We start from the raw sequence: 20,033 nt of genomic DNA on the forward strand, positions 1-20,033 counted from the left end.
AAAATGTTAAACTAATAGAAATAGTTCAAATGAATTTTTGACGTCTATAGCCGTCATTGGCAGTGAATGAGTTAAAATCGGAAAAAATAGATGAATAAAAATGAGCGAATCTATTTAAAAATCTTAGTTTTTTTTTTTTTCTTCATTACAGCCAGCTAGCAAGCAGTGAATACAAATACATGCACATCGGTAGATCAACTCATTCGTCTCTGGTGATTAATATTATAATAAGATCATAGCCTGCTTATGAGGACGATCTGCTCTGCTAACTCAGCTGTCCGCCTGCGATCGTGTGCGTAGACATGCAGGCTTATCCCTTCACCAACTTACTGACCTCCAGACTGTCATGACATAATAATGCAGGTAAACAATTCTGATTTGGCTTCATTCAGTCTCGAGCACACCGAGATCAAAACGTGAAATTTCATAGGATTTGACCTCAATTGTACATATTGGTGAACAATAAAAAAATATGCTGTGGAATTTGCTATCCAAGTACAACACACAAGGATGTTCAAAATTAGATGTTATGAAGTCATACTTGCTTAAGTTACTAACATTAGGAACAATTGTTGTCATTTCTAGTTCACTCTCATTACTTCGGTAATGGAAAAATTCTCCAAGAGCTGCTATATCAGCAATTTTACACGATCATCTGTCATAATTTATTAGACTTGTATCAGTCTGGTTTTAGAAACAATCACAGCACAGAAACTGATTTTGTCCGGTTTGTCAACAATCTCGAAATTAATTCAGATAATGGTAAAGTCTCTATCCTGGTTCTACTTGATCTCTGTGCAGTTTTTGATACGGTTGACGACACTATTTTGCTTCATTGCATTGAACGCTATATAGGCCTCAGGAGGGCTGCTTTTAACTAGTGATGGGAAAATGAAGCTTCATGAAGCACTTGCGATTAGTGATACCGATTATTAATAGTCAAGGAGGCCGATAACCCATATTTCAAGCCGATATTCATTTGCAGTAAAAGAGAAAATATTAATGTCCAAAAATAATAATAATTTACTTTGTTGAAATGCTATTAAGAATGTTTGTTAAAATAACTTTTCAAATTGTAAACCCTTTTGAAGGTTTTTCTTTTAATTTTAAACAAATTAGGAATAGCGAAAAGCTTTGTTTAAGAATTATAACAGAAATTGCTGGGAGATTCCAAGGTTATCAGCATGTATAAAGCTAAATTAAAAACTAAGCAATTAAATAGCTCCCTAAAGTTGTCTTATATAATAATTTAAAAAATCCAAAATTTCAACATAATTTCCTTTCTTTTTTCCCCTCTTTAAAAAAAACAATTTTACAAAATAAAAAGTGTAGAGAGTTCCCCGTCTAAGCATCATCTTTTATAAAGTAAAGTGGAAATTTAAATAAATACATAAATGGAAAGTTACCTGTATCTCTCTGAGCGACAAATGCATGCAAACGTAGCTAATTTGCATTTTTTGTTAGGGTTCATAAAAGGTTTCAAAAGATCTTCGCAGAGAGTGAAAAATTAAACATGTTCAAAATTACTTTTCAACAAGTAAAAACTGGTCAATGCCTACTTGTGATTTTTTTTTTTTACACCTTGAGATGGTCCTCTTGGTTTAAAGATGTAGTGGAAATGAAAAATAAAAAAATCGCAAGTGATTCATGAAGCTTCATTTTCCCATTACTACTTTTAACAGGGTTTCCTCTAGGACCGATACTGCCAATATTGATTTTTGGCAGAATTTTTTTTCACTGATTACCGATTATTTTAAAAATATATAATACATAAAATTACCCCCCTCCCCAATTCCTTTTCAATGGGTGTCACTTACGCACAAACTTTTACTATTATTAAGATTCTCTGCTTTGAATGACACGTCCTTGTATGACCTTATCAACAAATTTCATGGAGTAAAAAGGTTATTGTATAGATTTATGTGTCAATAATAAAACCATTCTTACTTGTTTACAACTGCTGTAAAGAATTAACCTTTTCTTTTATATATTTTTATCTTTTATTATTTTCACTATTTTATTCAAATAACTTGTTTTTCACACATTGGGAAGAATTTGTGCCTTTGCGTAGTGTTATCTCATCTGTGGGTATGTGTTCCCACAAGATTTGTATGTGGATATTCGTTCATTTGAAGGAAAAACTCCCCAAATCGATGCTAACTTCCTTTTAGCATTTGAATGGGATCCTCCCTTCGCTTTTAGCATTAGCGCTAGGCTAGCCACGATTAAAAAACGAAGCATGTTTTGTATTTAAATATACAGTGGATGTCATTTTTAATGTCGTGTGTTTAGTTTTACAGTTAACTCCAACTGAGGTGTCAAACATTTTAAAAGATGCTTAGGGACAACAGAATAATATACGCTACAGACTTGCTAGTTGCTAATGCTACACAAGCAAAATGGTGCATTCAGGGTACTTTCATAGCGTCGGAAAATTCGGTTTCCACAAATCGACAGTTACGTATGTAACTACAGTTCTATTTCGTCCCTCCCGAAACAGCACGGAAAGAAAAACTCGAGAAATAATTCATAAAAGGACATTTCCTCACTGGATGCCAGAGACTTTTCTCCACAATTGAATGAGGACAAAATTGAAATTGTGTCTTTTGACTTGAAAGCTCTGAGGCGTTGGGCTTTGATGTAGTTGACTCTCTTTTCTGTAAAACCCAGTGACCATGTCCGAAACCTCAGTGTCGTTCTTCCAGGCCTGCGTTTTGCCATTGTACTGAAGCGGGTGTTGTGTCATCTGTTTAGAGACAAGCATCATTAACCGGGGAGAACTGCCTCGTGTGTGGCCACCTCCACGTGCAGGAGAAAGGAAAGGGCTGGACCAAGATGTGGGTGGCTGTCACCAAGTCTGAGCCGCTGGTGTTGTACCTGCAGAGTAGTGGACAGGTATGGCCCAATGCACACTCACATGGAAATACATTTTTTTTTTTTTAAGAAGCAGTACAAATGATCTTATAACTGATGATGAATGTGTTTTCCTGTAGGACCTAAAGGGGGCGAGAGCCGTGCCTCTGGCAGGGTTTGAGGTGACTACGCCGTCGCCGTCGGCTAGTGAAAAGTCAGACGCCAAACACGCAATCCGGCTCAGTCACAACCAGCAAACTGTGCTCCTAAGTGCCCAAGATGGCGACCTCCAAGCCAAGTGGGTGGAGCTCCTTTCGAAAGCGTCTCGCGGGGAAAGCGCCGTGGACGCTTCGACGAACGTGGCTGAACACAGGAAGAGCCAGTAGTGGACACGCCCTCTTTCCCCTCCCTTAACTCCTCCCACCCTGTGTGCCCCGTGTAAAGAGCACACCTTACTTGAATTTGCTTACCTTGGCACTTTTTGTTTAGTGGAGGAGCCGGTGCTGTCCTTCGTGTACGCCACTTCAGCCTCATCCTCACTCACACCTCTTCCTCGCCGCCAAGCCATCAACAGCCTCTGCGTGCGGCGGACGTCGTTGCAAGCCAGGCAGACCTTTTGATGGACTCGTGTTTTATTTGTATTATAGCTAAAGATTCCCACATGATTTTAATGAATAGCTTACTTGTACATTGTCATATTATTGACTGTTAAAAACCATTAAGGCTTTGTGGGTTTTTTTCCATGATGTGAAAGTGCGTGTGCGTGTGCGTATATATGAAGCATTTGGATGTTTGTGTCATAAACCTGCACCACCTCTCTGTTTGTTGCTGAGGCACAGTGGCAGTTCAGTAGCTATTGTTGTATAGTGTGTATACGATAGTGTGATGTAAGAAAAAGAAACAAAAGTACATTTTAAGTTAAAAGACACCGAAGTGTGTACACTTGTGGCTGGCCACCCGACGCTCCCGCTGGCAGCTCCCGTTTAACGAAATTTCTGTCTCCAATACAGTATTTAATTCCCGTTGTTTGTCTTCATGCTTAAGATCATCTCCTCTCAGACGGAAATGAGTCAATATCTCGTGCTAAATATTTCATTTTCATGTTTTGTTTTTTTCTCTTCACCCTTTGGTGATGTGATGGAGATGCACTGTCACTTCCTTCTGCCTTTCCCTCTGTACCCTGCTCCTATAAGCACCAGCCTTTAACAAAAAGTAGCAACAAAAAAAAATGTTGGATGTCATCTTGCATGTTAAGTCACCCATAAAGCAGTAAAGCATATCATCAATAAACAGACAATGTGGTAAATGAAGTATACCACGCTGTCCAACAAGCTGTGCACATCTCACTAATAATATGTGTGTCCACACCACAATTGAGACGGACAATCCAATTGTATTTGCTTCTTTTTTATTTTCTTGTGTTTTTCTAGCTAAGCAATAATCAGAAGAAAATTTTCCATTGTTCATTCACTGCCTTTGACGGCTATAAACGTCCAAAATTCATTTGAACTATTTCTATTAAAAATCCCACTTTTGTTAAGTATGAAAACTTTTTATATTGTACATTTAGAACAGATATGAAATTTGTGGTTAATTGCGACTTAACTAGTGAAGTTATGCGATTAATTATCATTTTAAAAATTATCGCCTCTTGCCCCTAATTTTTAATAATCTTTTATTTTTTTATTTATGAATTTATGGCTGTGAATGAGTTAAAAGTCTAGCCGCGGCGGCGTTGCCTGTAATCATAGGAAAGTTTGGGAACGTACAGTAAACTGTGCTTCACCTTTGGGCTCAGTTCTAAACTACACCAGTCTGCCTTTTTCATTCTTCTCTCACTGATGAGCAAGACCCCAAAATATTTCATTCCTTCCCGGCTTTGAGGTATGCTGATCATGTAGACACTCCCCCCTTTTCTGACTCAGGAACGTGTTCATAGATTTGGAGGTGCTGATTCACAGGAGCCTACAGAAGCGCATTATCTACAAAAAAAAAACTTAGCTCCCATATTTATTTATCCAAACTAGTTTCATTACTAATAATTCTGTTTGACGACAATTTAAAACCAACTTCTGAATTTCATTCATTTTCAGTGCTGGCACATTTGTATTATTACTAGTCAGGTTTCCATCCAAATGTTTCGACATTTTTATGCGAATTTTGTGAAAATGCGCAAAACGGACATGCGACTTATGCCCGTTTCTATCCGCTCTTTTGCGAATATGCGCCACGAGATGACGTTGTAGTGACGGAACTTTGGGACAATGGGGAGTTCCAGGTGGGAATGTTGGTTTTAACGGACTGAACGGAAGTAGTTTGTCTTGTTGGCCTCTGTCCCGCATGTAAGTGAAGTGTGTCGTTACATTGAGAGCTGATGTTAATAAAGCCATCTAAAATTGCATTAATGTTTTTTTTTCTTAAATTATAAAAAAAAAAAAGAATCCTGTTTCGTCGTCTCCCTAAAACATATCTAACTTTATCGGCCGCCATTTATTGTGACTACAAACGTGCGTGTGACGTATTTCGGTCAAAACGTGCGACGTATATCCGGTCTTGTAGTCGCTTATTCGCAAAACCTGTTTCCATCGCCAAAATTTTCCTTTTTTCCCATACGCTTCAAAAACCACTCCCTCCCAGCGTAAAAAAACTTTGTAGCGAATTTTGGGCCTTTTTTCAAATTTCTGGCGTTTCCATTCGGTTTCTTTTTCGCAATTCTTGAACATTCGAAAAAAAATAGGTGGATGGAAACCCACCTATTGTTAGATCCAAGTTATGCTCGTGATCATTGTCCATTTTCTTTCAGAGAGCCTTCCAAACCATTTTTTTTTGTATACTGTATTCGTTTGGGGTTTCAAGACTGAGAGATTCAATGCTCTCAAACCACAGCTGAAGAGAATGGCTGTAATGGGAAAGCTGTCAATTGCCATTGAAGCGTACGCCTATTACCAGATGTAGGCTTTTAGTGTGCGTGCACGTGTGTGTACACATCTGTGTGGCCCAGAAACATTTGCATTTCCAAAATAACACCCCAGATGACCTATATCTTTGCTAAAGTGAGATTTAGGGGATTTTGTAGGACATTACAACATGCAAACTAGCCATTTTTCTCTCACACTGTAATCACAAAAACAGCAATGAAAAATCCCCTAAAGTTTGATTTTTGTACCTAACGTTGAAATTCCTCTTGGCGAGACCATGTTTGTATGTGTGCGTGTTTGTATGAGTGAGTGCAAAAAAATAAATATATATATATATTTTAACAATGTTCATTTTAAACGTTTCACGTAACTTGCCTTCATGTGACGAGAATTCCAAAACACTGGATAATGTCCTCATTGCCAAACTACACTTCAAAACAACACACTGTCAAACAACAGTAGGCAATATCACGTCATGATGTCACATGCAGACTAGGCAAGATAGTGCACATGATGACATTTTTGGCACAAATGGAATTTATTGTTGTCCCCCCCCCCCCCAAAAAAAAAATTGTTAAAACGTTCAATAGACAAAGAGAGACAAATGTGATTTCACATGCACAGTAGACAAAGATATTGCGCATGACGCATCTTCATAATCAGTTACTTTCACACAAAGTAAATGATGCATCATGTTTCCTCCACCATCACATTTACAGAAAAGGCATTAGAAATGTAGACTGAGGTGCTTTACTGGTGAAGTGAGTTCTTCATTTGTGTGGTTGCACCTGTTTCCTGTTTAGTGAGAATGACACCAGATGAAACTTCTCAACGCCTTGTTTCATTGCTCTGTTCGTTCTTGTGATGCCCCAAAAAGAGAAAAGTACTTGCTACGTTTGAAAACAGAACAAATAGGTTTCTTAACTTAACTCTTAACACAACATAAAAAATAATAATAATACATTTTGGGGGGAAAAGCCGTAAATAAAGTGAGTTAAAGTCAACCAAGGTTGAGATCTTGGTTGATTGAGACCCGAGGATGGTGAAATACAGGAACAAGAAGAAAAAAGAAAACAAGAACTGTGTTGAAATTAATAAAAGGGAAATTATTTTGTGTGATATCATTGATATACTGTAGTTAAAAAAAAGTAAATGTTGTACTTTAGTACTTAAGCCTACATTTGGAAGGTTTTGTTATTGTATCTTATTTAGCTAAATGAGCACTTATATGTGTAGCTAGGCTATGTGTACAGCTACTTTAGTACAAAGTGTCCCATTTTTTCTGCCTGTATAGGCTTCAAGAACCAGAACTCTATGGAGGTAAATTTGGTGCAAAACTAACTTGTGCAAAAAATTTGTACCTGTAGAAAAAAGTCTAAATTTGTATCTGTAAAAGTCGTGATTTGTATCTGTAAAAAAAATGTGTGCCTGTAAAAAAAAAATTTGTGTCTGTAAAATAAATTTGTACCTGTAAAAAAAAAATGTGTATGTGTAAAACAAATTTGTATCTGTAAAAACAAATTTGTACCTGTAAAAGTCATGATTTGTATCTGTACAAAAAAAAATTCGTACCTGTATTAAAAGTATAAATTTGTATCTGTAAAAGTTGCGATTTGTACCTGTAGAAATGACAACTTGTAGTCAAAGAAGTCGCCACTAGGAGTCACAAGTGGGTTTTCTGCTGCTGTACTGTGACGTGAGTTTTGCCCCAATTGTTGCGCTACAAATGTAGCAAAACTAATTTGTACTTGTAGAGCGCCTGATTTGTACTTGTAAAGAAGGGGGCGGGCTCTGGTGCAATGAAGGGTTGTTTTGACCAATCAAGTGAGAAGGATTTGAGCGGATTGGAGCGCAACCTCATTGGTTTAGCGAACGACGGTGGCGGGACTCGCGGAAGGATACAAGCAGGACACATCGTCGCCAACCAACATACATATTAAGAATACTTCTTAATATGTATGTTGAGGAAGAATACTTCAGTATTCTTAATATGTATGTTGAGGAAGAATACTTCAGTCGACTGAAGTATTCTTAATATGTATGTTGGTTGGCGACGATGTGTCCTGCTTGTATCCTTCCGCGAGTCCCGCCACCGTCGTTCGCTAAACCAATGAGGTTGCGCTCCAATCCGCTCAAATCCTTCTCACTTGATTGGTCAAAACAACCCTTCATTGCACCAGAGCCCGCCCCCTTCTTTACAAGTACAAATCAGGCGCTCTACAAGTACAAATTAGTTTTGCTACATTTGTAGCGCAACAATTGGGGCAAAACTCACGTCACAGTACAGCAGCAGAAAACCCACTTGTGACTCCTAGTGGCGACTTCTTTGACTACAAGTTGTCATTTCTACAGGTACAAATCACAACTTTTACAGATACAAATTTATAGTTTTTGTACAGGTACAAATTTTTTTTTGTACAGATACAAATCATGACTTTTACAGGTACAAATTTGTTTTTACAGATACAAATTTGTTTTACACATACACATTTTTTTTTTTACAGGTACAAATTTATTTTACAGACACAATTTTTTTTTTTACAGGTACAAATTTATTTTACAGACACAAATTTTTTTTTTACAGGTACACATTTCTTTTACAGACACAAATTTTTTTTTTACAGGCACACATTTTTTTTACAGATACAAATCACGACTTTTACAGATACAAATTTAGACTTTTTTCTACAGGTACACATTTTTTGCACAAGTTAGTTTTGCACCAAATTTACCTCCATAGAACTCGCAGTTGTTTCTGATTAGGATTTATATGATGCTGATCAAATTCGTCCATGTTACACCCACTTCTGCATTGTGAAAAAGCTGTATGCAACAACACGTCAGTCAGTGCAGAATGCCTGATCCGCCCTCCACAACTGGCGCGCCGACCCGACGGCGTCACGTGACAATGTTGCGCCTGCAGGTCGCGCTCCTTCTATCCACTTGCACCCTTGTGCAGGTGATGCGGGCGCAGAGACTCGCTTGGACCGCTGTCACTGTCACGCCTTTAGCTTCTAATGCACCTGAGTCCAAAATGGATTTTACGAATGGAACTGACCAGAACAAGCCGGGTAAGTTGATCGTTATGTAGTGAAAGTCCACAGCATGTTGTCCGTGTTCGGTGGCTTGTTTTGATACACGTGTCGTGACCATGAGTTAGAATGAAAAAGAAATGTCTTTAAAGTCCTAACTTTTTTCTTTTTTTTTAAACTACTGTAAAAGAATGAAGCAGAGGTAGCAAAATATAGCTAGAGGATACGGATACCTCTGACAAATAATGCTGGTAAAAGTAAAAGTAGTTGACTGATCAACGTTCCTGTACTGTCGGCCTTACTTAAAGTTCAGACTCTGAAAATTGCTCCTGCTACAAAAGTTGTTTACTTGTTTATTTATTTAGTTTATAAATTTCATAACAGCCCATCTGCACACTATTTTTTATTATTATTATTTATTTTTATTTGAATAGCAGCTGTAGAAAACGAAGATCGTCTTAGGTAATATTTAGCAAAATGAGACAAAAACATTTCCCATATTATTTTCCATAGCAAACAGAAAATATAATACTGTAATTGTGAGTATAAAATAAAGATTTAAAAAAATGCGTGAGATCAAACACAGTCAGATAATAAAAAATAAAAAAAGGATAGAAAAAATAAGATAAAGCATCATAATTTACTATGATCTTCAAGGTCAATTTCAAGATCAACTAAAACAAAAAGTCCAAAGGTTACAAAAAATGCACCAATATTCTAAATGATTACAGATTTGAAATCCTTGTTGAACTTCCTTTCCAACAATACATGTTTTGGTAAAATTGACCCAGTAGTTCCTGAGAGAGACCGGTTCAGACCACGCCCCCTTTCTTTGCCCAAAAATGTCAAAATTCGGCAGACAATAGCTCCCAAACACCCTGCTATGGTTCACCTAAAATGTGAGATTTAGTGTTGTGCCATCACTAGGTTATTTGGCATTGAACAACCCGTAAAGACAAAAAATGGACCTTAACCAGAGTGATGTAAAAGCAAAGGTTATTGTGAAACACAGTGGCGGCTCAATGTGTCATAATCTCATGGCTTGAACTCACTTGGCTTCTGGAACGGGCTCATTGCTGGAAAAAAAACAACCTTGCATGTCTTTTAGTGCATTTCCAGGCTCAGTGTCCACCTCTCCCCTCACCTCGCTTGGGTACCCACATCATCAACACGGGCAACGGCCGCAGCGTGGGCACAGCCATTTCCCTGCAGTGCCCAAGCGAACACCAGCTGGTAGGCGGTGAGCTCAAGTGTGTCATGGATGCCCTCGGCCCCCGCTGGGTGGGGGAACCCTCCTGCAAACGTAGGTTGGCAAACAGATATCGAGATGGAAACTCCAAAGTGGAAACGCGCACGTTGTTATTATGTCGCGTCCTATAAAATATGGGAAATTTCTCAGAAATGTGATTATTTTGTCACCATGAAATTACATTCCGATAATGCTCAGTGAGCAGAAGTAATGATGGTGAAAAGTCAAAATGACCTGCAAATGAGTAGTCCTCTCTTGTTTGTGCTTAAAATATACATGTACAGAACACTTACTGTCTAATGAAGCGCTTGATGAACATATTCAGATCGGAAGTATGGCTCCGGGCTCTAACTAACACTTACGGATGTGACTTGCTATAACGATTTTTTCTTTCTTTCTGTAAACCACTGAACTGAAACAAAATGTTCCCTGGGGATAAAACGTTCAAATTTGAAGCAGAGAAAGATCGTTTCAGCCAGATACTCGTCAATTCGTGTGCTTTGGGGAGAGAGACACAAGCACATCAATTAATTGTGTGTGGATTCCAGATTTGAACGTACTGTACTGTATGTCTGTTACTTTGTGTTCTTTTACTGCTGTCTGTCTTGGCCAGGTCTCTCTTGAAAAAAAAAGTGGTTAAATAAAGGTTAAATGAAAAAAAATATAATTAGAACAATCACATTATAGATATTTATAACTTCATATGATAGATTAATAATAATAATAATAATAATAAGTTACGACTTTTTCGTCAGTTTTAGTGAAACTGCAATTGACCAACTTCCCCACTAGGGGGAGGCCCTTATCTGCAATGAAACACTTATATTATACATTTATATTTGTGGACATTTTTCTCCCGGAGGTGATACAATAAATAAATGGCTGATGTGGGATAAATGTGAAGTGGACAGACATTTTGAAAACGAATTATTCAGTTTAATTATTCTTGCTGTGACTCAACTAACTAACACATACAGCTCTTAACATGCAATCTGCTCTTTTCTCACTCTCTAGCGTTGCCTCTCGACAAAGACGGTGGTTTCCGTGTGGCTGTTCTTGCATCCATTGTCAGCATGGGCATAATATTCATCATGTCCTCGGCGTTCATCACCTGCTGTATTTTGGACTGCGTCCAAAAAAACACCAGAAAAAGTAGTCAGCGCAGGTGAGTTTGTTCAAAGATCATCTCTCAGTGTTGTTCCTCTGAAAAGTGGAAAGCTTTCCTTCCCAGGGATTCATTCAAAAGGCACTTGGAGGATGGCATGTCCTACTTTAGCCTTGAAGGCAGCTCTGATGTCCAACCGGGAGAACGTTCCTCACCATGGGACACTGACATCCCAGAGAACATCGGTGGCAACAGGTGAGAACTTGAAAAAATGAAGGAACTCCAACTGTCCTCAAAGACCCACTCATTTAAACCTTCATTTCCCCACCCCAACAGTCCTCCTCAATGGTTCACGTATGGTCTCGGCCCAACAAAGTCCCCCACGCCTCCACGTCCCTCTGGATTCTACGAGAACCAACGTCCAATCGCACACAAATCTGATTGTGCGCAGGACTTCGGTCGGCCTCATTACGTCGCCATTTCGTCATGTTGCAAGTGTTCAAGCTCAGGTCTGGTTCAGATCCACAAACAAGAAACTGATTTGGTTTGGCAGCCTCACGGTCAGAAGAGAAGTTCGTCACAAATGAGTTCCAAAAAAGTCCCTAACAACAATGTGGGACCCTCGTCTTTTCATGGACCGAGCCCAAGAGTCATGGACGCCGCTCGCAAAAATGTTTACAATTGACGATATTAGGAGTTGAAAACCCAAACTGTGAAATCAAAAATATTTCATCTCACACAATTCTTAAGAATAAATGACTTAGTTTGAAAACATACCAAAAGTCTGATAACGCTTGCACATAATCTATGTTTCAATTGGTAATATCACATTTTTGAAATATTATTTGCTGCAAACAACTCCATCTTTCTTTTGACACTTACTGTGCCTTACATTGAGCAGCTAGCCATGACTAGCTAATCAGCTATGGACTTCCACCAGACCTTTCTCTCCATCATTTTGAGATGTTTACAACTGGTTGGCATCCTGGGGAGCCTTGCTTGCCTGTCGGACCTCTACTGGACTCTTCCATCACTGCTATTCACTGTTAAATTTTCCAGCTACGAGCTGGTGGCTAACGTGAGCTACTTCTCCTAACACAGTTGGTCCTATTAAATCGGGCCTATTGTACAATTTTAATATAGTGCCAAACGGCAGCTATTGGAAGTGCACTGTATATTTATATTAGTTTATTGTTCATATAAAATCATTGTCCATCAACTATTGTTGTGATTGTAGTTTGCATCGCAGTGGTGTGGACTGCACTGCATCATAAGCGAAGCGGTTACTAATACAGTATTACTGAACTAAACAGAATAATACAAAATATTACTCTTATTAGGACAGACAATAGCATGTGATGAGTTATTAACATTGTTTTTTCAGTTTTAAATGATATTTTAGCCGTTTTAGATTTAGTTAACTCAGTATGGCTGTATGAATAGACCTATATTCTTATCTGTGTTACTTTCATGAGAAAGAGCAACGGGTCTGTCTATTCATTCGTAATCTAAAGGGAGGTTCCGGGGATTTTGCTGTGTCGGAAGGGAGTCAGGCTTATTATTATTGTATTTTTTCTAATCTGATTTATACCCATGGGAACGGATTCTCTTGTATTCAGTTGTAACCAGGTGTGTTGTGGGCTGACCTTTTTATGAACCCTTTTTGTGAATAAATAACGATGTGAGCTGGAGAGATGATCACATTTGAACGGAGCACTGCTTGGGTGACTTTAAATGTGCGACCAGAAGCTTCTGGTAATTAAAACCTTTGCAAAGGAACTTCTTCAACAGAATCTCACCATTCAGTTAATTGAACACGCAAAGAGTACAATACTTAATATTGTCTACTCTAACACATGCCACGGCAAACTCAATAATTAGCATACTGTCAAACAAATACTTAATTTTTCAGATTCTTTATTTAAAAAAAAAAACATATTGAAAGCAAATTTAATACAGTTCTTGTATTGTGGGGGTCAGAGTGTATGTGATTGGATGATCGAGACTAGGTTAGTAATTATGGAGGACTAAAAGATTTTTGCCCCACTAAAAGATGGAGGACTCAGAACTTGCAGACCAGTGATGTTAGTTTTGCTTGGTTATGTAACTTCTTCCAAATAAGTAATCAGACTACACTTCCACTTCAAATGATTCTGATAGTTACTCTATAGAACATATACGCTTTTACAGGCAAGTAAAAGCAGCATTCCAAACAAGGCAGCACATGAGGTCGATGCCACGGACTTCTGACTTCCGGGTTTCACACATCAGCGTCGTTTCTGGCCACTGATGACGTGCGTGGAGGTGGAAAGCCAGTATTGGGACGCGGCCAACAGTAACCGGAAACATAATTCTGTGTGTCTGTGGCATCTAGTCAATTCCGAGTTTACGTCACAAAGTAAAAACTGTGGTCAACTAGGTGAAATGACCCTCTTTGCTTATTGAAAAACATTAGATCCTTGTCATCTGATTGGTGAGGAATATTTTGATTTGAAAATATGATTAAATGTCATTTGATTATTATAACTGCATGGTTTGTATGCCAGTAACAGGCAAAAGCAGTACAATACGCCTGTTTTCAGCGTATGAAGGAAGCATTTGCATTGCATTGGGGAAATATCAGAAATGCCCGGATGTATGGAATTGGCACTCGCCAGTTGAAGTTACTGCCTGTGGGATACAGTAGTGAGAAAGAATTGACACGACTTAAAGGGATACTTGACTCATATTAGACATTTTCAGCTATAATAAGATAGCATTTTGGATATAATTAATGTGATAACTTTTTAATTACACATTTTGTCATTTGTTGTCGACTGAAAATGACATCACAGGTGTTCATGAAAAAGGTAACGACCAACCCAATCACGGTTCGCCGGTTTGTGATTGTGATTGTGATTTTAGCAAACTTACATTCGACCAAAGCAGCGTGACTATGTAAACAGGGTCAATGTGGATTTAATGAATGCAGGTAAATTGCCTCATTGGGCACAAATGCTGGTCATAGTTTTCAACACCTAGATTCAAAATTAAGACTTGGTGGAAATTCACTTAACACATTAATTGAGCTGATTCATTGAATGTTGTTGCTGAAAATTGCATACACCTGCGCTTGTTGTGACAGTAACCGTAGTAGTTTGATAACTCAAAAAGTCCAAATATAACCCAACCAAACATTTGATACATACCTGTGAGAAAATGCCTTCCACAAAGCTGACAATGGAAGTTTGGCAGTACCGAGTCTGTCCCTTTAAAAGTGGCTACTCTACTACCAGACTTTGGGATGTCTGTACAACCATTTACGTTTACAATTTTGCGAAACTCTGTTGTGCCATTACAGAGCACTGTAAACCCGAACGTTCAAAAATAATCAAATTGATTAAGTACAATACTCAAAAGTTTTATAAATACTACTAACTTAACTTTTTTAAGTTAGTGTAACTTTGTATGCTTTTATGAGTAATTTTGTACTAATAATTTTTGATTAAATTGAACTATCTGGTTTTATGGTATGGATAACTTAAAAACATAAATTAGCTGTAACTTAATCAAAAATATTTGTTTAAAAAAAAAGTTACAAATAAAATTTTATATAGTACATACAAAAAATAAAAATGTATGTAATGTAATATTTTATTTTGGTTTATATATTTTTTTACTTTGTAATTTTATTTTACTCTTCAGTTGACATGGTAAATGATAATCTGTTCCGTTTCCTTACCTGGTTAAAATAAGCAAATTCATAATTTATGTTAGATTATAAAAACATGTTCATAGCAGGTAGCACAGTGGTCGACTGGTTAGCACGTCTGCCTCCCAGTGCAGAAGTTATGAGATTGAATCCGGCCTTCCTAGTTGGGTGGAGGTTGCATGTTCTCCACGTTCCTGCGTGGGTTTTCTCCGAGTACTCCAGTTTCCTCCCACATTCTCAAAAATATGCGCGGTATGTTAATTGAACACTAAATTGTCCCCAGGTTGTTTGTGTGTACCCTGCCATTGGCTGGCAACCGGTTCAGGGTGTACCCTGCCTGCATCCCATAGACAGCTGGGATGGGCTCCAGCATTCCCATGACCCTCGTGAGGACACACTGTACTTATGGTCTGGTAATCCATTGGTTTTAAAACTAACATTAATAAATGAGTAACTGAGAATAATTGAGTTGCTGTAACAGAAAGCTTTGAAGTAACTATGTATCAAAAAATTAAGATGGGTGTCATCAAATCATTCGAGTAACTTTTCAACTCCAAAATGGAGGCAACCTCTTTTTTTTTTTGTATTACTTTGCACATTTGTGTCTTTTTTTTTTATTGTTAAAAAAATACACCAAGATTCTGATGATTTGGATGAATTCGGAACCTACGTATCTTCTCCCATTCACCCCAAATAAATAAACTAGTTGATGAAGAAAATTTAGTCAGTTGCCATGAAAACATACAGTTGAACATTCAAGTTGAACAAGTGTGTCAGCGTGATGCAAGTTTGTCCGCATGAGCCCTTAGATGTTGTATATGAGCACAATCCTGTCTATATTTGCCCTGCAGATGGGACATTTCTTTGGCTCGGGCAGAGCCTCGTAGCATCTGGTGCATGTGCACACGTGACCGCACTCCAGGAAGACGCAGGAGCGCTCCTGGTACAAGCACACGGTGCACCTGCTGGCCTGCATGCCGCTCTCCTCCGCATTCTGCTCCTCCTTACTTCTCCTCTCTTGCTCCTCGAACTCCTGCAGCATGCGCTTCACGCGCTTCTTCTGTCTGTGGCACACGTACTGCTTCCACAGAAGGTAGAAGAAGGTGGAACAGGCAGCCAGGCCGAAGACCGCGGTCAGAATCCTCCACAGTCGGACTCCTCGCTCCTGCTTCCTCAGGAGAGCGTCGTAGTCCAGCCGAGTGAGGAAATAAGGGAAGCCTTGCTTGGGGGGCTGCAGCTTGATGACGTTGTTGTCCAGCACCAGCTCGCCAACGCCCGTCACGCTGTCGCCCACGCGCAACATCTCCTCCGTCTCGTGAACGCCTTTGGGTCGCTCGCCGCTAATGAAGTTGCCGATGGCGCTGGACAGGGACTGAACTGCTGGGTGGAAGTTCTCGTACGTGGTCTCCAGGTTCAACTCGGCAGCGTCGAGCGGCCGCATGATGCGCACGGCGGCGGCCACGTCGTCGTCGTGGGGGCCGAGTGCAAATGGGACGGTGTTGGTGCGCTGGTGGATGACTTTCTGAGTGTTGTTCCTGAATGAAAGCATATCATGGTTACAGTTAGGGGTGTAATATTTATTCTATATACTAGTAAAGTCAGTCCATTTTGTAAAGATTTATTATATTATTTATTAGGGATGTTCCATGTGGCTTTCTTTTAGACCGATAGCGGTACAAGTAGTCATCAATACCACCAAGTACTTTTGAAACAAAAAATTTCCCAAAAATACAATTACATATTATACTGGTTACTGCTACTGGTTAGCACGTCCGCCTCCCAGTGCAGAGGACGTGAGATCGAGTTCGGGCTTCGGCCTTCCTGGGAGGCGTTTGCATGTTCTCCCCGTGCTTGCGTGGGTTTTCTCCGGGTAATCCGGTTTCCTCCCACATCCCAAAGACATGCATGGCAGGTTAATTGAACACTCCAAATTCTCCATAGGTGTGATTGTGAGTGTGGATGGTCGTTCGTCTCTGTGTGCCTTGCGATTGGCTGACAACCAGTTCAGGATGTACCCCGCCTACTGCCCGAAGCCAGCTGGGATAGGCTCCAGCGCCCCCCGCGACCCTTGTGAGGACTAGCGGTTAAGAAAATGGATGGATGGACAATTACATATTAAACAAAGACCTTTATATCCCAGTATAAAGTTGTATTTTTCCTTATAAGTGCATGATATTAACTCATTTACTGCCATAAATTCATTTTTAAAAAGATTCTTAAAAATTAGGGGCAAGAGGAGATAATTTTTTTTTAATTGTAATTAATCACATGACTTCACTAGTTAACTCACGATTAATCACAAATTTTACATCTGTTCTAAATGTACAATAAAAAAATGATAGGTTTTCATAGTCTTGTTAACAAAAGTAGAAAAAAAATGTTTAACTAATAGAAATAGTTAAAATGATTTTTTGACGTTTATAGCCGTCAATGGCAGTGAATCAACAAAAAAGAAAAGAAAAATTATTACAAAATTCGGGGCGTCAGGCGATTAAAGTTTTTAATCGTAATTAATCGCATGACTTAACTAGTTAACTCGCAAATAATCACAAATTTCATATCTGTTCTAAATGTACAGTAAAAAATGTCTAGGTTTTCATACTATTGTTAACAAAAGTGGACACAAATTTGAACTAATAGAAATAGTTAAATGAATTTTTTACGTTTATAGCCGTCAATGGCTGTGAATGAGTTAATGGATTTTTTCTATTTCTATGCATATACTTTCAAAAATGGCATCTTAATGGCAATCTGTAAGACATGTATGCCTCTATTCCCAGTCATAAAATGGCCGCAAGAGGGCGACCAATATCGGCAGCTACCATGAGTAGCCATACCTTAAAATAAGGCTGGTATCGGCACAGCTGGTATTGCTATGTAAGCTCAGTCCGTTTACCATTACCATTTTATACTATTAATTATATCCATAGTGTATTTTAAAAAATTCCCTAAAGGAATCTATGAAACTTTACCTGCACTGTCAAGTATCCAGATATTTGTTTCAGTCACACTGGTCAGACTGCCCTAAATTAACCTATATGGTCCTTAAATCCAATTGGCGACCACGGATCCTTGTTAAATGGAATCATTACACCCCTACTTACATTTGACACGCTTGTTTGCCGACTTACCACAGTTGAGTGGTGCGGTTCCACACCATTTTCTCCTCCTTCAAAGTCAGTCTCTCAATGACACCTTTGCAGTTGTCCAGAAACTGGCTGTTTAGAGTTTCCTTCACAGACCTCACCACTCCTGCAAAGAATGGCAGATGGTACCGCAGCAGTAATTTGGCATGTTGAATTGAATGTTTACTCAGTTACTTGTGGTGTTGTGTGTTAAGTTCTGAAGGTCCGTGAGGACACCAAATGCATAGTGGTATCAAAGAAGCTATCAATGAATGAAGAGAAGATATGTTTAGCTTTAGAGTATTCGTGTGGGATGAATACACAAAAAAAAAAGCTTGTTTTTGTTGCCGGCATAGGTTATGGTCAACCAAAATGAACGAGGAAGAAGGAAGAACCTGCTACTGCTTTGTGTGATTGTCAGCAACCCAGCCGTGTGTGAGCAAACTAAGGGTAACGTGGAAAAACGTGTAACAAAAGGGAAGGAAATGGCTTCAATAGATGTACTTTTACACCAATGAACAAAGTTGTGCAGTAAATAAATGTTTGGACCAATTAAGTGAAATCGGAACTTTTCTCATGTAGTTGGGAATCACCAGTATACTCACCCTCAATGACAGCATAAGGGAAACATCTTCCAGGTGTTTCAGAGAGGATAATTTTCAAATCCTGGTCAATAGAAACGTTCTTGGCTTCCTGTGCACAGGAGAGAATTCTGCTGTGTTAAACCATACTTCTATTATTGTGACCCTGTAGTGGAGGGAACGTGTTTGGAATGCGGCAGACCTTTAATTTGGTTACCGTCGCTGCTCTGTTCCTGTACACATTGAAGAAGACGGCTGTGAGGGCCGAGCTGGTAGCCAAGAGGCCGACCTGTATAGCTGAGGGATTCCAGTCCATGATGCTGCCATGAGAGTCGAGAACACACATTAATCTGAAAATGTTCTACTTTGAGATACATGATTATTGAGGATGACATGCTGCCTGCTTCGAAGCTTATTTCCATAAAATATAGCTAAAAATGAGGGTCAGCACAACCAATGTATGCATGTAGAAGACACATTTATTTAACAAGGAGATTCTTTAAAAGCGGTCTTAAATTCGGGCTTTCATTTTTATAATTATACTCTCCTCGATCCTCCAATGCGATCTTGAAATGAAAATGAGGGCGCTAATATGATGGCAACAACTTTTGTAACGACGGAACGATCAGAGAGTAAGTTCGGTGTTAAAACAAGCTGCACAGGACACATCGCTGACTAATGACATCCGATACGAACTTTTACTACGGTTGACTCTGATTATTTATCGTGTTTAATAATAACGTCGCTGCGCCAACGCAATATATGACAACCAAGAGACGACCTTACCTTTTCTTCCCAATAGAAACTGAGGAAAGTTTACACTTTAATAAAACAAGCGATAGTCTTGTGTGGAAACTCCGTTTATGAACGCTTTCGTTTCGCGAGACAGTTTCATTTGAGATGCTTGCTAGCATATATGCTAGCTCTCAGATTTAAGTTCGCTAGCGTCACTTCAGCCAACTAGACAACACGTTTCAAACGGTTTCATAAATTCACGTTGCTGAGACATTTTCCAGTTATCGGCATACCAGTAAAGATCATATGTGCGTCCAAGATGAGGTCACGGCGGCCAGCAGTCAGAGAAGCTTTGTCAACAAACCTTCAACAACTGACGTCATTGCGTTGCCAGATGATATGACGTTATCCGGTCATTATTGTACAAAGAAAGAAAAATGGTCAGTTATTTAAAAATATACCAAAATTCTGGAGAGAAAAAAAGTTACAATATTACAGTATATTAAATATATTTATGCTTGGTGACACGCATTTGTTGAAAAAAAACGGCATCAAGACTTAAATACGAAAAAATACCTGGCAACCCTGCACATGCACTTCGTCTTTTTCACCAGCAGACGTCAGTGTAGTTTTTTGGAACTGTGTAAGTGCTGAGTGTTGGCTATCCACATTTGTTTGTTGTGTGCAAAAATATTTGTTTCGTCCTATACCCGGAGTTACTTAATCAAACTCCGTACTTACTCT

At 38.9% G+C, this 20,033-nt stretch overlaps 3 protein-coding genes across 5 annotated transcripts in view; 2 read left to right on the forward strand and 1 right to left on the reverse strand.

The window, feature by feature from the left end:
* LOC147178444 (FYVE, RhoGEF and PH domain-containing protein 3-like) overlaps positions 1-4,184 on the forward strand; it is a 51,143-nt gene extending 46,959 nt beyond the window's left edge. For both annotated transcript variants that reach the window (XM_086069450.1, XM_086069449.1), the window contains exons 19-20: positions 2,755-2,895; positions 2,994-4,184. In XM_086069450.1, coding sequence (XP_085925576.1) covers positions 2,755-2,895; positions 2,994-3,239 — 387 coding nt within the window. In that variant the 3' untranslated portion in view covers positions 3,240-4,184. The remainder of the gene's footprint in view (positions 1-2,754; positions 2,896-2,993) is intronic.
* Positions 4,185-8,715: 4,531 nt separating this feature from the next.
* LOC147178445 (uncharacterized) lies at positions 8,716-12,783 on the forward strand. The gene is made up of 5 exons (XM_086069489.1): positions 8,716-8,842; positions 9,912-10,106; positions 11,067-11,217; positions 11,284-11,412; positions 11,494-12,783. The coding sequence occupies exons 1-5, from the start codon at positions 8,734-8,736 to the stop codon at positions 11,840-11,842; spliced, it is 933 nt and encodes a 310-aa protein (XP_085925615.1). The 5' UTR covers positions 8,716-8,733; the 3' UTR covers positions 11,843-12,783.
* A 2,663-nt stretch (positions 12,784-15,446) lies between these two features.
* Positions 15,447-19,693, reverse strand: mul1 (mitochondrial E3 ubiquitin protein ligase 1). Of its 2 annotated transcripts, none has more exons than XM_086066858.1 (5): positions 19,583-19,693; positions 18,757-18,874; positions 18,579-18,666; positions 17,980-18,100; positions 15,447-16,383 (listed from the first exon to the last, which is right to left on the reverse strand). In XM_086066858.1, exons 2-5 carry the CDS (start codon positions 18,868-18,870, stop codon positions 15,654-15,656), a joined length of 1,053 nt encoding a protein of 350 aa, XP_085922984.1. In that variant the 5' UTR covers positions 18,871-18,874; positions 19,583-19,693; the 3' UTR covers positions 15,447-15,653. The 2 variants fall into 2 exon arrangements, with proteins under 2 accessions (XP_085922984.1, XP_085922983.1); XM_086066857.1 differs by lacking the exon at positions 19,583-19,693 and adding an exon at positions 19,341-19,572.
* Between the last annotated feature and the right edge of the window lie 340 nt (positions 19,694-20,033).

This window comes from Leptonotus elevatus, chromosome 2 (assembly GCF_054856555.1).
Source record: "Leptonotus elevatus isolate MCC_2025b chromosome 2, RoL_Lele_1.0, whole genome shotgun sequence".
In the NCBI taxonomy this organism is placed as follows: domain Eukaryota; kingdom Metazoa; phylum Chordata; class Actinopteri; order Syngnathiformes; family Syngnathidae; genus Leptonotus; species Leptonotus elevatus.

Excerpts from the sequence above, each read along its gene's own strand:
- LOC147178445 (XM_086069489.1), top strand. The coding sequence starts at position 8,734 with ATGCGGGCGCAGAGACTCGCTTGGACCGCTGTCACTGTCACGCCTTTA. Across the intron at positions 10,107-11,066 it reads GGGGGAACCCTCCTGCAAAC|CGTTGCCTCTCGACAAAGAC; the intron begins GTAGGTTGGCAA and ends CTCACTCTCTAG. Across the intron at positions 11,218-11,283 it reads AGAAAAAGTAGTCAGCGCAG|GGATTCATTCAAAAGGCACT; the intron begins GTGAGTTTGTTC and ends TTTCCTTCCCAG.
- mul1 (XM_086066857.1), bottom strand. The coding sequence starts at position 19,468 with ATGCTAGCAAGCATCTCAAATGAAACTGTCTCGCGAAACGAAAGCGTT. Across the intron at positions 18,667-18,756 it reads CGACGGTAACCAAATTAAAG|GAAGCCAAGAACGTTTCTAT; the intron begins GTCTGCCGCATT and ends TCCTGTGCACAG. Across the intron at positions 16,384-17,979 it reads AACCGCACCACTCAACTGTG|GAACAACACTCAGAAAGTCA; the intron begins GTAAGTCGGCAA and ends GCTTTCATTCAG.